Here is an 18849-nt window from a genome sequence, read left to right as displayed (position 1 = left end):
AATTGATACTCTCTGTTTTTAGTAGCACAGCAAACAAGGAGTAGTAATTTCAAATTTGTATGTTTTGTATAAGCTGACATTTGTGCCTTTAAAGTTTCACGCTAAGGCTTCCTTAGAGTATCACCTTCAGGGTCAGGGGGTCTGGTTCGAGCCAACTTTGATCGGCAGAAGGACAAGAACACACTTGCCATTTTTGGAGCATTTTTTTTTAATTTCTATGTCTGTCTGTGGTATTTGGTCATTGGCCCTAATGAATGCTCAGTGTCGAACTGTATCTTTTGCTGTTAGCTTTATTTGTGAACGCGCACTGACGATGCTGACCTCGATGCTGACAGCACAAGCATCAGAGCGATTCGATATTTCTGACGCGTCCAACGCAACATTCGAACGTTGTCAACAAAAATTCGCAGATGGTGCTCAGCTGTCAGACGGAAAAGAACAAGAATTTGTGGGAGCTCACCTCTAAAACAAAAGAGTATCAATGAAAGTTTTGCTTCGGTTCAAAGTTTGATGGAAAATCATTTTAATTTCGTTTGGCATTCGCGAGGCGTTCGTTCGAAGCTAAGTGCATTAAATGGCGAGGCAATTACGCTGTCGGAGTAGCATTACCAAATGCGAAGCAACCAGTCGGGTGGTGCATGAGTGACAGTGAAAAAGAAGTGGCCAAAGTGATTCATCGAGATCAAAATATTGTGCGCGGAGGAAACTCGAAAACAAACATTGCATTGTAGTTTAAAAGGAAGGAAAGCAACATAAAGACCGAAACGGGGACATGTACTGCTTGCAATGTTTGATTCCGGTGCTGTTGATTCCGAAACCGACGAACCCGGCCCTGATGCAGACGCATGTTATGTTCATAGTGCTCTACCTGATCGGATTCTTCCTGGAGCGTAAACCGTGCACGATCTGCAGTTTGGTGTTTTTGGCGGCGGTGTTCCTGATCTGCAACAGCGGTGTCGGGAATTGCCTGTTCTGGGGCAACTGCGAGGGGCATGCATGCGACAATGGCTAGTGACAGAGCAGTAGAACCTAGAAGAAGCATTGCTGATGGTGCGCTTGGTTCCAAAGGTCAGTAGGCAGTTCGCTTTAATGTTGTTATTGTTTTTAATTGGAATGTTTTTATATTAATGGATGAGCTAGCGTAGCTTCGGCTGTTTAGTCATCGAAAGCCTTACGGGTGGTACCTTTAATTAAGATTTTAATGCTATCGCCTGATGATTTTGCAGATAAACCATTAGATAGGCTCTGGCCGGCAGTTCTTTAAAAACGGCTTCGTTAAATTTATTCGCTCATTCCAGTTTAATCGAATTGTAAAAAGTAAAAGTAAAAACAATACAAATAATGCGAAACAGCGTAGGTGCATAGTTTTTGACTGCGTTGACACAACAGTTTTAAAAGTGCTCATTATTCTCGTCCATATGAATTCTTGAGATTTGAACTGAGCAACTATTGAAAAACAATTGAAATACTATTGATTTTCTCTATTAATCATTTGTTTTAGCAACTACACAAAAAAGATTGTTGCATAAGTTGAATACTTTTAAGGGATGTTCAAAGACCTTTTAGAGAAAGTTTTGGAATCTTCCAGAAACATAGAAGAGCTTCAATTAAAATAAAAACAGGCAAATTCGTCGTAATTTTTTAACCTTTCAGTACTCACACGTTGTACAACATGATTGTCCGACTTTCCTTCCAAATTTGATATTCGTAGGAAATTTTTCATTCTTCTAAACATGAGCAGTTCTTTCTAGTTCTATAGTTTTTGTTATGTTTGGCCTTGTGGATGAAACATGAAGTAAGACTTCTTGAAAGGTGTTGGTTTTTAGAAATATCCTTTCTTTGCTTGATAACTTATTCGTTGCCAACATTGCCTTCATTGATTCGGCTAAGTAAATAAAAAAAAACAGAAATGTCATTCAGGGAATGTTAAGTTTTCTTTATTAAGGAGGTTTGCAGCCAGGGGCTGGTTCGCCTCAAGCGTTCAGGGAAAATGTTTTCCGGGAATCATTGGTCTTTTGGACATACGCACTAAAATTTTGTTTCCGTGTTCCCGTAAATTTTACCGAAATCAATTGAATTTGAAAATAATATCAAAACATGTTCAACCTTGTTTAAATGATTAAATCTTGTCATTTTAGTGGAGATTTAGTTTCAAAGTAGCTGAAAAGCAATTGAATTAAATTACATAAATTTTACCGAATAGCTCAGCTGTTCAGATTTCGGTAAAAATGACCGAAGTCGGCGATAATTTCTAAGTGTGTAGGTATTACATTTCATTCAACATATTTAGTTTCATGTTGAGCGAGTTCAAAAGTACAGTAGGTAATTTATTTTTTGGTTCGAGTTCTCAAAGGTTAAGAATGTTCGTGTGGATGGTCTCAAACACAATATATGTGCGTTTAACCAACTAATTTTCTAATGCCTGCCAATAATATCTAAAGTTTATATATAAGTCTGACGAAGACTAGAAATCCCATTATGAATAATCGATAAATTAAAAGATTTCTATAATTGTATCTGTCTCTTCCTCCAGGTCACACCCTCTACAAGCAATCATAATCCTCTGATTTTTTAATGGAAAACTGTTGAAAACTATAATGTAAGTGTTTGTCCTAATTTTAAACTATGATAATAACAAAATGATACATATGTATGTGAATCGAATACAAAACGAAATCGAAGTGAGAAATTTCATCAACCAAAGTGTGTATATTCTAGTTTCAATTTTGTAGAACTTCGTCGCAAGCATAAAAAAGGTGAATCAAACGTGTTAACAAAAGCCATTGCAAGGAGAAACCATTTGGGTCTCTAACTTGTAGTGAATAGGTAAACGAGTTCGAGTAGTACCAATATATGTTCTACACACTGACTCAGTAGAAAAAGAAAAAAAAAACAGGTAGTGAGGAGTAATAATCACAATCAAAAATATCAACAACGCTACCGCAGGAGAAGCGAGACGTACGATGTGCGCAGAGCTACGGATTTGTCTTTAAACTTTATCTATATTAATACCGTAGAAAGCCACCCGTTTAGATCGTTCTCGTTGCGTGAATTAGTCAGTACCAAGAAGAGAGTGAAACTGATTTTTCTAAGCTAATCAAAACCCATTGGTGCCGAAGTAGTCTGAAGTCTCGCGAAAGCTCCTGACTGACCTACCTTAATAAAAGCGAATCGATGGAACACAACAACAAGCAGACCGGTTTGATATATTCTCTCTCACACTCTCCTCTCGCCCACTTCCCCATTGGAGATAAAACATAACAAAAGAGCGAAAAGAATGATAGGTACGTGCAAACACGGAAAACCCCGTTTTCAATGCATAGTGTAAATATTACTGCACATAATCTTGTACTATTTATTTTTGTATTAACTTTGACCCTTAGGTTAGCGTGTTGAACAATTTGAAAACAAAAATCTAATTAGGGTAAATGACGGCTGCAATGAAGTCTTAGAGTGTTATTTTTGTTTTGTAAAACGATGCTGAATATGATGCAGCTTCACGCACAAAATCAGCGCTCAAGGACTACATTCATTTAGCCCCTGACGATAATAGGTTAAGAAGTGCCGAAGTCGTCATTTACCCGAAGCAAAACTGCTAGGTAAAACGAATTAGGAACGAAAGATGAAGGTCAATAAAAACAACTGTGCAACATCATTTGATAATCGAACTGGTCGTTGGTGCGGCATGTATGCACTTGATGTTTCTCATCACTGAGAGAACTGCAAAAGAAATCCATCGCCCATTACTGTCGGGTTATTAATTAATTGATTAATGTGGTAAAGTGGTTCGGCATTGATTCAATCAATCCCAAGATCATGATGTCTCGGCTAGAAAGGAATTCCATGCTAGATCGGACAATTTTTCTCTGTCAGCTAAATTATTCTCTTATCTTATCTCTTATCTAACGGGTGTTCAATAAAAAAAAAAGAGAATGATTTCAGTGCCGTCTAGCGCTCTTGTGAGAGCATCGCGACTAAGTTGCGTCGTACGGCTCACGAGGGCCCCTTCTCCAATATTCTTTGACGTTTTTTTGAAGAATAAACATTATGTTTTTAATAAAAAATACTGAATTCGTTGAAATTTTTTTTTTACTAGCTATATGACTGAAAAAATTCTCATTTTTTATTGAACACCCGTTATCTATATATAGGGGAATTTACGTATTCTCGGCAACCTAAGCAGCGACCATCTTTCTATAGCCTTTTTCTCTAAGGAACGCACTCATATGCAGTATTGGTTTGTTTACAATCTTTTGCTGCCAGCTGCTCTAACAATTTCAGTCGAAAGAATTGTCAAAAACTGTTTTGAAACGCTTTTACAAAGCTCCAATCTTCTCTAGTGAGAGCGAGTATTGTCGGCAACCAGTTTTTCTTCGGCAACCGTTCCATTTGAACTGCATGTAAATCTGCTGTTCTATTATCGTCAACTCGAAATCAGCTACAATTTGTAGTGCGTGTGTTGCATTTCAAGAAAACCTTGCTAGATTGCTTTTTCTCAGTGGTAAAAATATAGTCGAATTGAAGCTGAAAGCGTAAAGAATCGTTTGCATGCATTCAGCGAAGTGTTTTCGTAAGAAAATCCAGTGAAAATAGTGTTTCAATTTAGGTTGCCGAAAATAGTCTGTCATGCCGAAGCCGTCATTTTTCCCCTATATAAAAATTAATTTCTGACTGTCTGTCTGTCTGACCCTTATAGACTCGGAAACTACTGAACCGATCGGCGTGAAAATTTGTATGCAGGGGTTTTTGGGGTTGGGAAAGGTTCTTATGATGGTTCGAGACCCCGCCCCTTCTGTAAAGGGGGGCTCCCATACAAATGAAACAGAAATTTCTGCATAACTCGAGAACTAATCAAGCAAATGGAACCAAATTTGGCATGTGGAGGTCATAGAGGGTAGTCCCTTAGATAAGGGGCTACGTACAATATAGCATGCTTTTTGTAATTGGCGCATAAACTCAAGCTAATATTGAATCCCGAGCAAGGCCGGGCACACTCAGCTAGTATTATATATACCGTATGCGTGATAATGTTTGCACCATCGTTCAAATAAGGTCCCCGTTTCACCTGTGCATACAATGCCTTGGTTTTCTTTGCATGCACGTAACCTATAGCTCATACCGTAGTAGGCTGTGTATAAAAGAAAATGATTTACTTAGTTTGACAGTTGCACCATGACGAAGTGGCAGCGTATTCGTGATTTGTCCCACGCGCAAATGTCGCAAAAATACATTTCAATCGCCGTGGGAGTGTCCCGGTGGACCGTCAAAAGGGGTTTAGACCGAGAAAAGAAAGGACAACTATCCGCGAAGGTGGCCACAGGTCGTCCGAGGTCAGCTCGGGTTCCGAGGGTTATCACTGCTATCAAAAGGAAGATTCGGGTGAATCTAGTGCGTTCAATAAGGAAAAAGGCAAAGGAACACGGGATCAGTGACTTTACGGCACGGAAGATCGTAAAGGAAGATTGCGGGTCGAAGTCGAAGGCACGGAAGAAAAAACTCACATGATTACCAACCGCATCCGGGAACTACGAGTCGAACGATGCAAGAAAATCTTGAACTTCCTTAAGCGAAAAAATCCGGTAATCCTGTCATGAAGATGCACATTTCCTTAACCTTTTTATAAACGGTGCGCAACTAATCGCCTGAGTTTGAATGCCAACAAATGATCATTAATTTCCTTTGGACGTAAACGCTCCGTCATATCATTTGATTACACGGGTGCACGACGTTAGGCATACGGTCGTTAGGCATACGGACGTTAGGCATACGGTTGTTAGGCATACGGACGTTAGGCATAATGTACGATAGGCATAATGGACGTTGGGCATAAAGGACGTTAGGCATAATGGACGTTAGGCATAATCTACCGGATGAATTCCAGAAGGATGATAATGGAGACCGTCTATTGATTGTTGACTTCGGTGACAATAATGAAAGAGCCTTAATTTTTGGAACTCATGAACGACGTCTTGGACAGGCAAAGTATTGGGTTACAGATGGTACGTTTGCCACGGTTCCTTGTTTGTTTCGGCAACTCGTCACTGTTCATGGAAGTATCGCTCCCTCACATCAGCAGACGGTTCCGCTAGTTTTCATTCTGATGACAACAAAATCAGAATCGTTGTATCGAAAAGTATGGCAGGAAATCCTGGAAGCAGCAGGTATGTTTTTTTGTTATTGAATTGAAAACCACAGAATTAACCATTCTTGATTTCATGAGCTGTTCTTTGGCATCATATTTTATTCAACCTTGGCTGTTTTTTTGTTATTGAATGAAAAATCACAGAATTCACCATTCTTTATTTCATGAGCTGTTCTTTGAGGAAAACCTTTTCTTCTTTGACTTTTGCAATATGTGTGTAAGAATATATTACAACAAATGTGTGATTTTTTTATTTCCAGATGCGATTGATTTCAAGATATAGTTCAAAACTAAGCTGAGTTTTCATTGTAAGATTACTTAACCACTATCGCTACTAATCATGGATCTAAGTAAATATGTAGATACGTCACTTATGATATGATAAATAATGGATTCCAAACTGTGCTTATTAAATAAACTATGTTTGTTTAACTTGTATCATTTTTTATTCAACGCTAAGCCTAATTTAAGCGTTGTTTACAGGTTTACAGGTTAAGCAGGTTTCTAGAGTTGCACAGCAGCAAGGTATTTTATGCCTAACGTCCATTATGCCTAACGTATATTATGCCTAACGTCCATTATGCCTAATGACTTTATGCCTAACGTCCATTATGCCTAACGTCCGTATGCCTAACGTCCGTATGCCTAACGTATTTATGCCTAATGGGGTACACTCTGATTACACAATTGCCGGAACATCTCTAAAGAGAAAATCTACTGTTACTTTTAGTTTTAGTTTTTGTGCTGCAAAAGAATTCTCGGATATTCACTGTTTGAAGACCCTGTATTGTTTCGTAGTTCGCTCTACGTTGTAGTAGAGATGGGTGATCCACTCCCGAGCTGTTCTATAGACCCGGTTCTCTTAAGTGAGCTGATGACCCGCGGTTCATTCTTTAGGAACCGCAGCTCATCAGCTCACTGATATCAAAAGTCTAAACCATCCAATCCATCACTCATAGCGGAACTTTTCAAAAAAGGACTCATTACTCCACTTACACATTGAATAGTCACCGCGTAAACCAAGACGCGCGCGTAATACAACACGATATGCTACACGATATTAATTTTCTTCTGGTATTATCCAATTTATTTATCTACCCGACTCTAATTGCTGATGTTAAGCCTCGAGCATATGTGCTCTCACCTCTTCTACCATCATTCTCTGGGGGAGCGGAAGATCCGCACAAAAGCAAATAACTGAAAAGCGAAATGCAGCTCTCCAGCTTATCAGCTCAGCTCCGGATCCGAATCATCGCCTCGAATGATTCACTGGGAGCTGTTTAGGATGACAACACTCGGACCCGTCCAGCTCTTCGCATCTCGCGATTCTTCACGGTACGAGAGCATGTTTACCGTCGATCCCGTATCAAATTCCAGAACCGACCGGTATATTAGTTCTCTTCCGGTAAAATACGTGGCCGACGAGCACAAGAACGTGTATCTGACCAAGCATCCTGCTAGCGTTATGGTGTTTGGATTGGTGGCTTCCGATGGAAAAAAATGGACCCGGTGTTCATTCTAGAAGGCGACAAGGTCAACACGGAGGTCCACATCGGGGTTTTAAGTAAGTATGTTCTTCCGTGGATCAAAGAACAGTACGGTCCGAATCCAAATGTTGTATTTCAACAAGATGGGGCTCCGTGCCACACCTCGAACCGCACTCAGAAGTGGTTGCAGGAACATCTTCCGTTCTGGGCGAAGGATATGTGGCCGCCATCCAGCCCCGATCTTAATCCGCTGGATTACTCAATATGGCGCGTCATGAAGGTCAAGGCCTGTTCTAAACACCACCCGAGTTCAGCAAGCCTCAGACAAACATTGACCCATGATTAGAACCTGTCGTGCATTCCGAAAGCGTGTGGAGGCCGTAATTGCAGCAAGTGGAAACTCGATCGACGATTAACATAGTTTAAGACTCTGAGAAACATCCCCCCTTTGAATAAATAAAAAAAAACTCGGAAACGAAATTTTTGAGAATATTTTTAATTTTGGCATTGCTCAATGGTGCAAACATTATTACAGTAGTAGATTTTTTTTAATTTTTTTTCTTTATTGGGTGTTAAGCAGCTTTGTTTTCAAGACTTGACCCATTTGAATAAATGTCTTTGACAATACGGCAGAAGGAATAAAAAAATACAATTGACAATACGGCAGAAAGAATAAAGAAAAAAAGCCTATGTTGGCAGCTTGAACACTGGATTCCGTGTGTATTGTTTCAAGATAGTTATAGAAAAAAATGCTGTAAAAAAACCCGTATCGAACGAAATATCTAAATTATGTAAATAACGAAAACCGTGCGAATTCCGAACGCCGCGCGAAACAACCGAAGCGAGCAAAAAAAAAATAATTACTATCAGTTAAAGAGTGCCACTAAAATAAATGTGATAGCCTATGTTGGCAAGTTGATTAATTTTGGTTTCCTCCCTAGACATTCTACTTATTTACAACTGAGCTTTGTATCAAATTTGTTAATTTAACGGACGTATCAATCATTTTAAGATTTCGCGACCGTACCGAACAAATTCTATACTACATAAGCTCAAAAGCGTTTGACAAGCTCTACCGAATAGCGAATCACTTCTGCGTAACCTCCGTAGACGTAGGCGCGTTGAATCTGACAGCCTCAAAAAGTTTAACATGCATCAATACCACATAAAGGGTGTCCACGATGAAATTGCCGCACTATGAAATTGCTCTAATTTTTTAACCGTTGGGTAGAATTTAATGAAAATTTGGGTGGATTTAGTTCATAGTGCATTATTTACATCCTGCAAGTTTTAAAGTCCTGTGATCAAAACTCGCGGAAATGGAGTCGAAAGAACAGCTCGTGCGTGATAAAATCTTGCGCATTCATCACGAGAACAAGGATCTCTCGCATCGTTCCATCGCTAAAACGTTGGGAATCGCGAATTCCACGGTGTCGCGAGTGATTAAGTGGTTCGAGGAACGGTTGACCACCGATCGGAAGCCCAGAAGTGAAGGAAAAAGTATTCCGTACAACACCAAAAATCACAACCGCGTAGTTGGGGCCTTCAACCGAAATCCGAACGCCTCCGTTAGAAGCGGCTGCTTCCTCTCCTGAAGGCCCACAACGTCCCAACAATCTTCTGGCCGGATTTGGCCTCATGCCACTACTCCAAGGACGTGCTGAAGTGGTATGCGGACAATAAGGTCAATTTCGTGCCGAAAATGTTCAACCCTCCCAACACTCCGGAGCTCCGCCCCATCGAGAAGTACTGGGCGATTATGAAGCAGCATCTTCTTAAACGACCTAAGGTAGTGAAGACAGTCGAGGAACTGAAGAAAGTATGGGTTTACATGCAAAAAACGGTTGATTCACAGGTTGTGCAGAATCTTATGGCCGGGGTTAAGGCCAAGGTGCGGGCATTTGCGTATGGACTGTAAATAAAATACGAATAAAATGGTAAAATGAAGTTTAATAGTTATTTCTCAATCCCTGAAAATTTGATGGCAATCGGATGAAAACTCGAATTTTGCGAATCAATTTTGTGTGTGGCAATTTCATCGTGGACACCCTTTAAGGTTATTCCATGAGCGGTGTTTTGCATTAAAATCACCAATAATAAAGAATTTAGACCAATGACGGGTAAGTTTCTGAAGGTCACCATTGAGAAAATTCTTTTGCTGACCTACGCATTGGAATGGCAAATGAGCAGCTATAAACGTAAGTTGTCCAAATTTTGTTTCAACAGAAACTCCCAAAGTTACAAAAACTTTGGTTTCAAATGAAGAAAGATTTTTATGTTTGATTCGTCTATAAACAATCATCATTTCTATAAATGAAATAATTTGCGTCCCTCTTAACCTTATAGTCCGGTTTAAGGAACGTTTCAGTTATAACGGCAATATGCACGTTATGAACTCTCAAAAAGTTAAATAGCTCGTCTTCATTAGAGATCGAGCATTCAAATTTAAAATATTTAATGATTTAAAATCCATTGCTGAATTTCAAAGTCATAACAATATTGTTCGCAAAATTTTAATCCAGTTTGAATAGCATCAAACATGGAGTTAGATTTAAGCATATCAGAAATCATTTCAGTTAATGATTTCTGTAAACATTCCATTTTGGGAGCAGTAATACAGTAATACAGTAACCAAAATTTTCAAAATTTCCGTTAGAATTACGTATTAGTATTTTGATTTCTATCAGCTGTAATAGCAGCATAGGTAGCTCTATTTACTCGCTGAACATTGTTAGCAGCGAGGGGAGTAGGTATTGACGAACAATTTGAAGTAGGGGTGATATTTGTACCTACGGGTACGAATGTAGAATTTGTTCCTCGCTGACCGTTGTTAACAGCAGAGTAATTTGTACCTGGTCGAAAACGTGGAGCGTTTCCTACCTGTCACTTAGAACGAGAATGTAGGATCGCTTTGCGAGTCTTACATTCCCAAAAATTGGATTTGTGGTTTTCACCACAATTTGAACATTTAAATTTCTTAGGATCTTCCTTCACAGGACAGTCGTCCTTTGCGTGAGAGTAATCACCGCAATTCATGCATTTAGCTGACATGCTGACACACTTACGGTGGTTGGTGAGGCTTTGGAAACTTCCTTCAGTCTTTTTGAAGTGTCCCACTTCACTCGGACATGGAGCATAAGGCTAGCTTTTTCTAAGGCCTTAAGGTTGTTTAGTTAACTAGACTTGAAGTGAACTAAATAAAAATCATTATAAATCCCGTTGCGTGAATCGCCAGGATGGGACTTCATTTTCATTTTGATTACTTGGAGTGGCACAATTCCAAGTAATTTTGCCAGTTCATCTTTGACCTGATCCAGGGATTCACCACTGGGCAGTCCTTTCATGACAACCTTGAACACACGTTCAGTTTTGGTGTCGTAAGTAAAAAATTTGTGCTGCTGATACTTGAGAAGACTTTTAAATCCGTCCAAGGTTTCAGCCAATACATGGCATTCACCCCGACGGCCAATTTGTAGCGAAAATTTAAATTTCACGAAGTTTAAAATTTCCGTGCGAAGAGCATGGAAATCGGAAGTGATTATCACAATAGGGGAAATCTTTTCCATCTTGGCTTTAAGCTGGTAAAGTTTACTAGATTTTTTTCCTGGATGATCCGTGAGCAAATCAAATTGATTGTTCAAATTAATTAAATCAGAAGGGGGATCAAGAGATTGCCCCTTTCTTTTGCGCTTAGGCGCCATGGTGGCGTAAATCCTTTATCCAAATCGACTTCCAAGCAGATTACTATAAGAATATGAAGGATCGAAGAGGAATTTTCCAAATCGATATACAACAAGGATTACCTCGTGTAGGGTCCAAACAAGGATAGAAGAGGAATAAGAGGAGTACGACAGCGATCGGTTGAATGTGACGATCTTCAAAAGGTAACTTATTAATATGAATTTACGAGAGCAATTTCTTACTCATTATATTAATGTAGGTGGCTCAGGTTCCAAGAATGGAATCCATTAAAGAAGGTCATTTTTTGTAAAAGGATCGTTGCTTACAATGAAACTTTTGCTCCACTGGGTGGCTCTCGGAACGGTCTCGTTAATGCTATTTTGTGGAACGATGTGATTCCAGGACGAAAAGTTAATCACATTGTGTTTTACAATGTTACTCTTATCTTGGTGCTAAGTTCGTTGCTCGATAATTGCTCGGCACAGAACAAGAACTGGAAATATTGGCTTGCTAGCCTTGCTTAATAACTCTCCGGCAATTTAACCCATCAAATTAATTTGAAGTATCTGGAGCCTGGACTTATATGTCAACGGATTCATATCATGCATCGAGATAGCGTACGATGAAGCGTGTCCGTCGTGGAGAAGTTTACAGTTTTCCTGATTTCGTCGACTGCGTGGGAAAATCTGGAAGTGACATTAGGCCACAAGGTTTTGTGATGGAACCGTTGGATTTCTTCGAATATTCATTTTAAACAGTCTGTTTTAACTAAGCTCAAAAACTGACCAAAGATGGCAAACATTAAACATTTAATCTTTACCAAAGGTGCAATGTTGCTATAACTACATCGACGAAATGAAAACACTACAGATACTGACGAAAAAACGATTGAACGAGCTTTCCAAACCGTCATTTAATTTGATCGATCAGCTTCAACGCCAAACAGAAGCAAGTGGAATCCTAAAATTTCGACAGGATTTTATTATTAAAAAGGTTTTCCCCTTAATGCCGGAGGAGAAACGTGAGTATTGGATGAATTTGCTAGAATCGATGTAAATATGGGCTTAAATATATCATATGTAGAATTGAAGTTAACGTTCTAGTGATTGAATAAATATGAAGAAAATAATAAAAAAAAAATGCAAATTGTGCAATACTATAAAGCAGGTAAATACAGAAAGTAGCGAAAGCGCCACGAACGCAATAGGAAAAGGTTCAGTACATTGAACGGTGGCTTGAAGACGTGTTTGACGAACCACGTAAAAAGCTAGTGTGTATGCTTAATATTGAGAATGCATTTTTGAAAAAGCGTATAAAAGCAGCTGGAATTATACGATTTCTAGATTAAATGTAGCAAATAGCAGGAAAAATTACAAGCTGTATGGACGTCATTTTTTGCATTCAAATAGCACTTACGCCAAATCGTTTTTTCGATATTGCTCACATATTTACGAACAAAAAAAGTGTGTTTGCATGTAAGTTTTAGAGCCAAATTATATAGTAAAAAATGAATTGTAACAAAAAGGTAGATTTTGTTCATTGTGGTTCTTACGTAAACTATGCACTATAGACATATTTAAGAATATTCTGTATTCACACCATAAATTTAAAGTTTTTAAAAGTACGCCATTCGATTACCTATGGCTTGAAACGGATAATGTGATTTGATTGATAGGTAGGGTAGAGAACTACTTCGGCCTAATCACCCATTTTGGGCCTATTGATCAGAAAACTTCAAAAAAAAATCAAGATTTTGGCGTTAATAGATAGATTATGCGTTTGGTACGATACTTTAGTTCAAATACTACCGAATGAAGTCAATAAGAACGCGTGATATGAAGGTTTACACCCATTATTCCCAAAAACAAAGAAGCGCTCCGACCAAATCAATTTTTATCTTCATCCGATAGGCCGAAGTGAATTAATTAGCGTTTCAATGGCGTTGCAATGCGATAGGCCGAGTTTAGAATCCGTAGGCCGAGTTTGGCGTCAAGAAGCAGTGTTAGACTTTCGACAATATCTCAACGATTGGTTTCTCTTTATCAAGTCTTACGGTACATACGGAAAGCTAAATAAATTTGGAAGCCATCAGTAATAATAACATTCTGTTTGGTGCTAAACTGCGCTAGATTGAGAAAGACTAAGTGCGGGTTGTGCTTAATAGGCCGGAAATGGGGTAGTTAACCCTAGTATCGTTATTCCACTCAAATGATTTTAAAAGAAGATCATACTCTTTGCAACACATGACAACCGTTGTTCAGTTCAGCATGGAGTTCCAAGAAGGACAAATTGTACATCTGTTGTGGTTGTCCGATTTTTGTCTACGACTCTCGCTCTTGATCTTACTGTCTATTGATACAGCCAATAAAGCCATATAATTTACATGGTCATACCCATACCGCTTGTGCTTGTGCTTCTTGCGTGGGGGTCGGCTTCTACTAACGCCAAATATACATATTCAGCATTGAGATGATGGCCATGCTCTTTCGGTGGAGCCGGTTCTTTTGGTTTTATTTAATTTTTGTGCACAGGCAATCTATTGATGTGTTTAGTTTTTTTTTTATGACTCGGTTGGCCCTACTCTATCCCAACATGCCGGTTTCTTAAGTCAAGTGATCCGACAGAACCTGATTTGCTATGCGTTTATTTGATGGCTCATATTCCTAATCGGGCGGATCCGATGTGAATAAACTTTTTATTGTGTTGTAGACATTTTGGGTAGATTAGCTCAAGTTAACTGAACATTGGTTATGAGTTTATTTTAAATGTGTTGATGTTGATTATGCTGTTAATTTTCAAAACGGTGAAGTTTACTTCACAGATGGCAATGGTACAGAACCTGTCTGTCGTTTGGAATATTATCACTACCATACATTGAATCAAAGATAAATCAGAAAATAACAAACAGAATGTTTGTTTATCCATCTATTCTTTGGTTATGTTACGTCGGGATTTTGCGTCGTCTCTCAACTTTGTGTTCTTTGAGACCACTCTTTTTAATTGAGAGCTTTCTAAGCATGTACCATTTTTGCATTAGTACAAATGAGTGTGGCAAGTATAATCATACTCTATGGCCAAGGAAGTCGAGAAATGTTCCATTCCGAGAAAATTTCTAGACCGGACCGGGAATCGAACCCAGCCACCTCCAGCACGGCCTTGCTTTGTAGCTGCGCCTTTACCGACTGATTCGTGTGTTGAATAATTTAGTGACTCAGGCGAATTTTACTTGAATATTCTGAAAGAAGTAAACGCTCTCTGACGATGAAAATTGGATGGTTATGGTTCGAGAACTCTTCTTGGTACATTTTCAGTGTAGGGGTATTCGGGGTATGATAGACATTAGGTTTAAGACGGCCAGTTGAACTATTTAATAATAGGTTTTTTGTAACTTACACTCTTAATTTAAGATATTACATTCCAAAATATCCTACTTGTCACGGGAACGATAAAACAATAACAATCCTTAATATGCCTGTGTTACCCCGATTCCTCCTATTGTGATATTGTGATATAACCCCGATTCCTCCTATGGCTTAGCATGCTTTTCTCGGATATTAGAATACATGCAATTATCTATCCTAGATTAATTAATTCCTGGGTGAGTTTTCAAAGACTACTGACACCGATTAGCTCTGAACATTTAGTATATCTAGATTGCTTTTCGCGCATAGGAATGAAACAGAGTTATCATTCAATGTGTATAAAATGTCCCATACTTCAAGATTACTGATCCATCTACCAACTCACGTTATATGCTATAAAAAGGCCATAATTTGCATTTTCGTCAAAGCTGTTTCTTCGACTGTTTCTAGCATCTAGATTGCTTTGATTCCATGGTCATGTCTTTTGACTGCAGGCGCACCCGATCACCTTCATTTTGATGCTATTCGGAGGACGTATGTTCGCAGTAAAAAACCTTAAAAACCACCGGCGCCGCTTTTCTGATAACATCTCCCCAGTTGAAGTCAATTGTTTTCTTTCGGGAGTTGAAGAATGTTATCTCCAAAATTTTAATTGACTCTCGGCCACTTGGCCAAACAGTATCGTCTCCTGTACGTTGGAACCAAGTGTTGACGGCGAACGTTTTGTTGAAATTCAAAAGAGATCCGGAAACACGATCAAAGTCCAGGAAAGCTTGCTTGATGATAGGCAGCTTGCGGTCGTCAGTTATGATTATCGATATGTCATCTGCATATGTCACCACCAGATTCAGCGGGCTGTTACAGATAATGCATAGTTTTTCTAGGATGGATTGGAGATATAGGACAAATAGGTATTAATATTATTATTAGAAACTAGAAAGGTAGAAGTTTTCACCAAACACACCTTGTTCATGTCCATATGTTATAATCATAGAAAAAACACGACATACATTTGACGTAGTGGGAAAATGGTACATGTATCTCTTAGCGAAAGGGAATAATCGCTGAGATTTTTTTCTAATATAGTAGTTTGCGGTAGTACACAATGCCTCTCAAAAATAATTACAGTGAATATTCACTTACACTAAGAGATAAACGTACCGTTTCAACTTACTCCGATGTACCTTAACTATCATTCTTACTATCAAAACATTAAAAGGTGGAGAAACTGTATACGAGCTTTTGCTCTGACTTTGAAATTTAATAACTGAATCCCCCTAATTTTCAATTAATGTTGTACTAAGCACCTACTTATTGGAAACCAAACGTTTGATTTGAGAAATGTCACAGTATTCTATTTTACATCATTCTACGAACATACCGACATATGCTACCGACGCCAGGGAGGCAGCTCCCACACCTGGACCCTACCTATCGACCCATCAACTAATGAACCGCGCCGACTGGGATTGAACCGAGGCCTGGTGGGGTGAGAGATAATCGCGCTTACCACTACACCACCGGCATCGCTATTTAGCATACTTACGAAACATACCGAGGCATTTTTCGTTGTTCCCCTGCAGAGTTTTTAAAATGTCTTCCATATATTTTCACTTTCAACGGCTTCACAAATTGTGTACAAAAACCACAAAAACTGAAACTGTTTATAATGGAACGCTTCGACTGTCATATGGCTGACAACTGTATTTACAGAAGTTTGTTGAAAAAAAGCTACGTCACCGAATTATCCGAAATTATTTCACAGATTTTTGTAAACCTGTTTGTTTTCACCGATCTATCGGTGAATTTATGAAAACATATCGATTTTACAGAAAAAATTGTGAAGTTTTCGTTTACAGAGTAACTTTGGTAATATTATTCTCAGAATTCTGCGATCTATTCTAAGTGTGATACATGCAAGTGACTCAACAATTAGCCACAGTATATTCACTTGTCAATTTTTACGCGATTCTGCAATCATCGAAGTACTTCGCTATCGTCAATCCAATTGATTAAAAAAAATCTTGAAGAACATACGATAAATATTATTGCATTATTTACTCCCTTTCTTAAGGTTAATTCTGTTCAAAAATTTTTAATTAGTTTATATTTTTTTTTATTTTTTTTTTTGAAACATGTGCCAATATCATAAACTGTTGAAGTTATTGAAACAAGATTATTTTCCCCGTGGGCTATTAAAATACCTGACTTTTTCCAGGTCTTTCCTGGTGAAAATAAAATCCCAACTTTTTCCCGGCTTTCCTGGTTCACTCGTCACCCTGAAAGATCTTCGACCGAACCGAAAATAGAGCTCGCCTTTTCCAGCATAGAGAGCTCGATGACCACGTTACTTAACCCTCCGTTACTCGCGCCAACTTTTGTAACACGAGTACTCGCGCGTTGTACTTTGTACAACAGTGTGAGTTTTCCATTGCCATTTTGCAGCCGAGCTACCAATCGATATGAAACCAACGGAAAAACTTGTTTTTAACTAAAAAAGCTAAACTTTTATCACAATTAACCCCCAAAAAATGCGGTTTATAGAGAAAATGTGAAAGGAAACCGCGTAAACGGTGTCCATACTACGTGGGATTTGACTTAATTGGTTACAACATGGAAAATCTCGAGATCCTGACCAGATAGAAAGTTGCTGTCTTCGGCAAAGTTGTTCTAGGGATCATAACCTTTTCGCTGGTGCAGAGTAGTTCAAAATTTTCTCACTACGTAGAGCTAGAATACATGTGAAATTATCGCATGTGATATATCTCGAGATCATGACCAGATAGAAAGTTACTGTCGTCGACAAAGTTGTTTATGAGATCAAAGCCTATTTCTTAGTGCACAAAAGTTCAAAATTTTCTCAATACGTGGCGCTAGTATACATGTAAAATTCTCGCATATATAAGTTAAAGCCGAAGCCATCTCGAACCCCAACCTTTGCAGCCACCCAACCAATGAAGACCAAATAAATCATCTACAGCAACAGCAACAACAACTAGCTAGATCGCTCGCCTTATTAGCAAGCGAACACCAACGGCAGTAGCACTGACTGACCCAGCGCACCATCATCATCATCATCATCATCATCATCCACCTCCCGGCAACATTGTACTCGCACCACCCATCGACGCGATTGCACCGAGACTGTCGATGGCACCTAGAATGCCGACTCAGCAGCATACGCGACAACGACCCTTCAACGACGACGACGATAGCAACAAGAATGTTAGGATAAGTTAAACATATCAAGAAATAAAATTAATTCTGTTTCGATCTCGAACGAGTCAAGTCGTTATTTCAAAGTTTCCGAAGTTCTTAACTTATATATCTCTAGATCCTTACCAGATAAAAAGTTACTGTCTTCGGCAAAGCTTTTCAGGAAGTCAAGATCTTTTCGTTGGTGGAGTAGTTCAGAAAATTCTCACTACGTGGAAGATCCTGAGTTAATAGAAAGTTACTGTCTAAGGCAAAGCTGTTCAGGAGATCATAGCCTTTTTGCTGGTTAACAGTAGTTCAGAATCTTCTCACTAGGTAGTGCTCGTATACATGTTAAGTTCTCGCATGTGATACATCACTAGATCCTGACCAGATAAATAGTAAATGTATTTGGCAAAGTTGTTCAGGAAGTCAAGATCTTTTAGTGTTAGTGGACAGTTGTTCAGAATTTTCTCAATACTTGGTGCTAGTACACACATGCAATTCTCGCATATACAATAGCTCGAGATCCTGAGCAGATAGAAAGTTACTGTTTTCGGCAAACTTGTTCAGGGGGTCAAGACTTTTTGGCTGGTGGACAGTAGCCCAGAATTTTCTTACCACGTGGCGCTTGTAAACGTGTACAATTCTCGCGTATGCTATAGCTCGAGATTCTGAACATATATATATTAGAAAATTCACCGGAACATTTGATTAATTTAGAGAAATAAAGGTAAGCATACAAAACTTCTTCCAGGGAAAATAAGTGATTTACGGCAAAGTTCCGTGAGCGTTTATAAACTTTATTAAACTTAAGGAAAATTGTGGAACTTAAAGGTAATTAAATCAATTACAGTAAAATGGTTCTTTCAAAAAAAAAATACTACGGCATGGCAGTCTAGAGAATTTTAAGGAAATTGAGAAATATTTTGAGCAGTTTAAAAAACATCAGGAAACTCTAGGCTATTAAAGAAGTTATGAA

At 38.7% G+C, this 18849-nt stretch overlaps 1 protein-coding gene across 1 annotated transcript; it reads left to right on the top strand.

Moving 5' to 3' along the window:
- The first annotated feature begins 438 nt into the window (after window positions 1–438).
- bc10 lies at window positions 439–3414 on the top strand. The gene is made up of 2 exons (XM_065223679.1): window positions 439–1068; window positions 2534–3414. Exon 1 carries the CDS (start codon window positions 773–775, stop codon window positions 1010–1012), a length of 240 nt encoding a protein of 79 aa, XP_065079751.1. The 5' UTR covers window positions 439–772; the 3' UTR covers window positions 1013–1068; window positions 2534–3414.
- The last annotated feature ends 15435 nt before the right edge of the window (window positions 3415–18849 follow it).

The sequence above is a fragment of the Ochlerotatus camptorhynchus genome, unplaced genomic scaffold, assembly GCF_037179485.1.
Source record: "Ochlerotatus camptorhynchus isolate MF236.1 unplaced genomic scaffold, CSIRO-AGI_Acam_v1.1 ptg000196l, whole genome shotgun sequence".
NCBI lineage: Eukaryota > Metazoa > Arthropoda > Insecta > Diptera > Culicidae > Ochlerotatus > Ochlerotatus camptorhynchus.
This window is presented reverse-complemented; position numbering and strand designations above follow the sequence as displayed.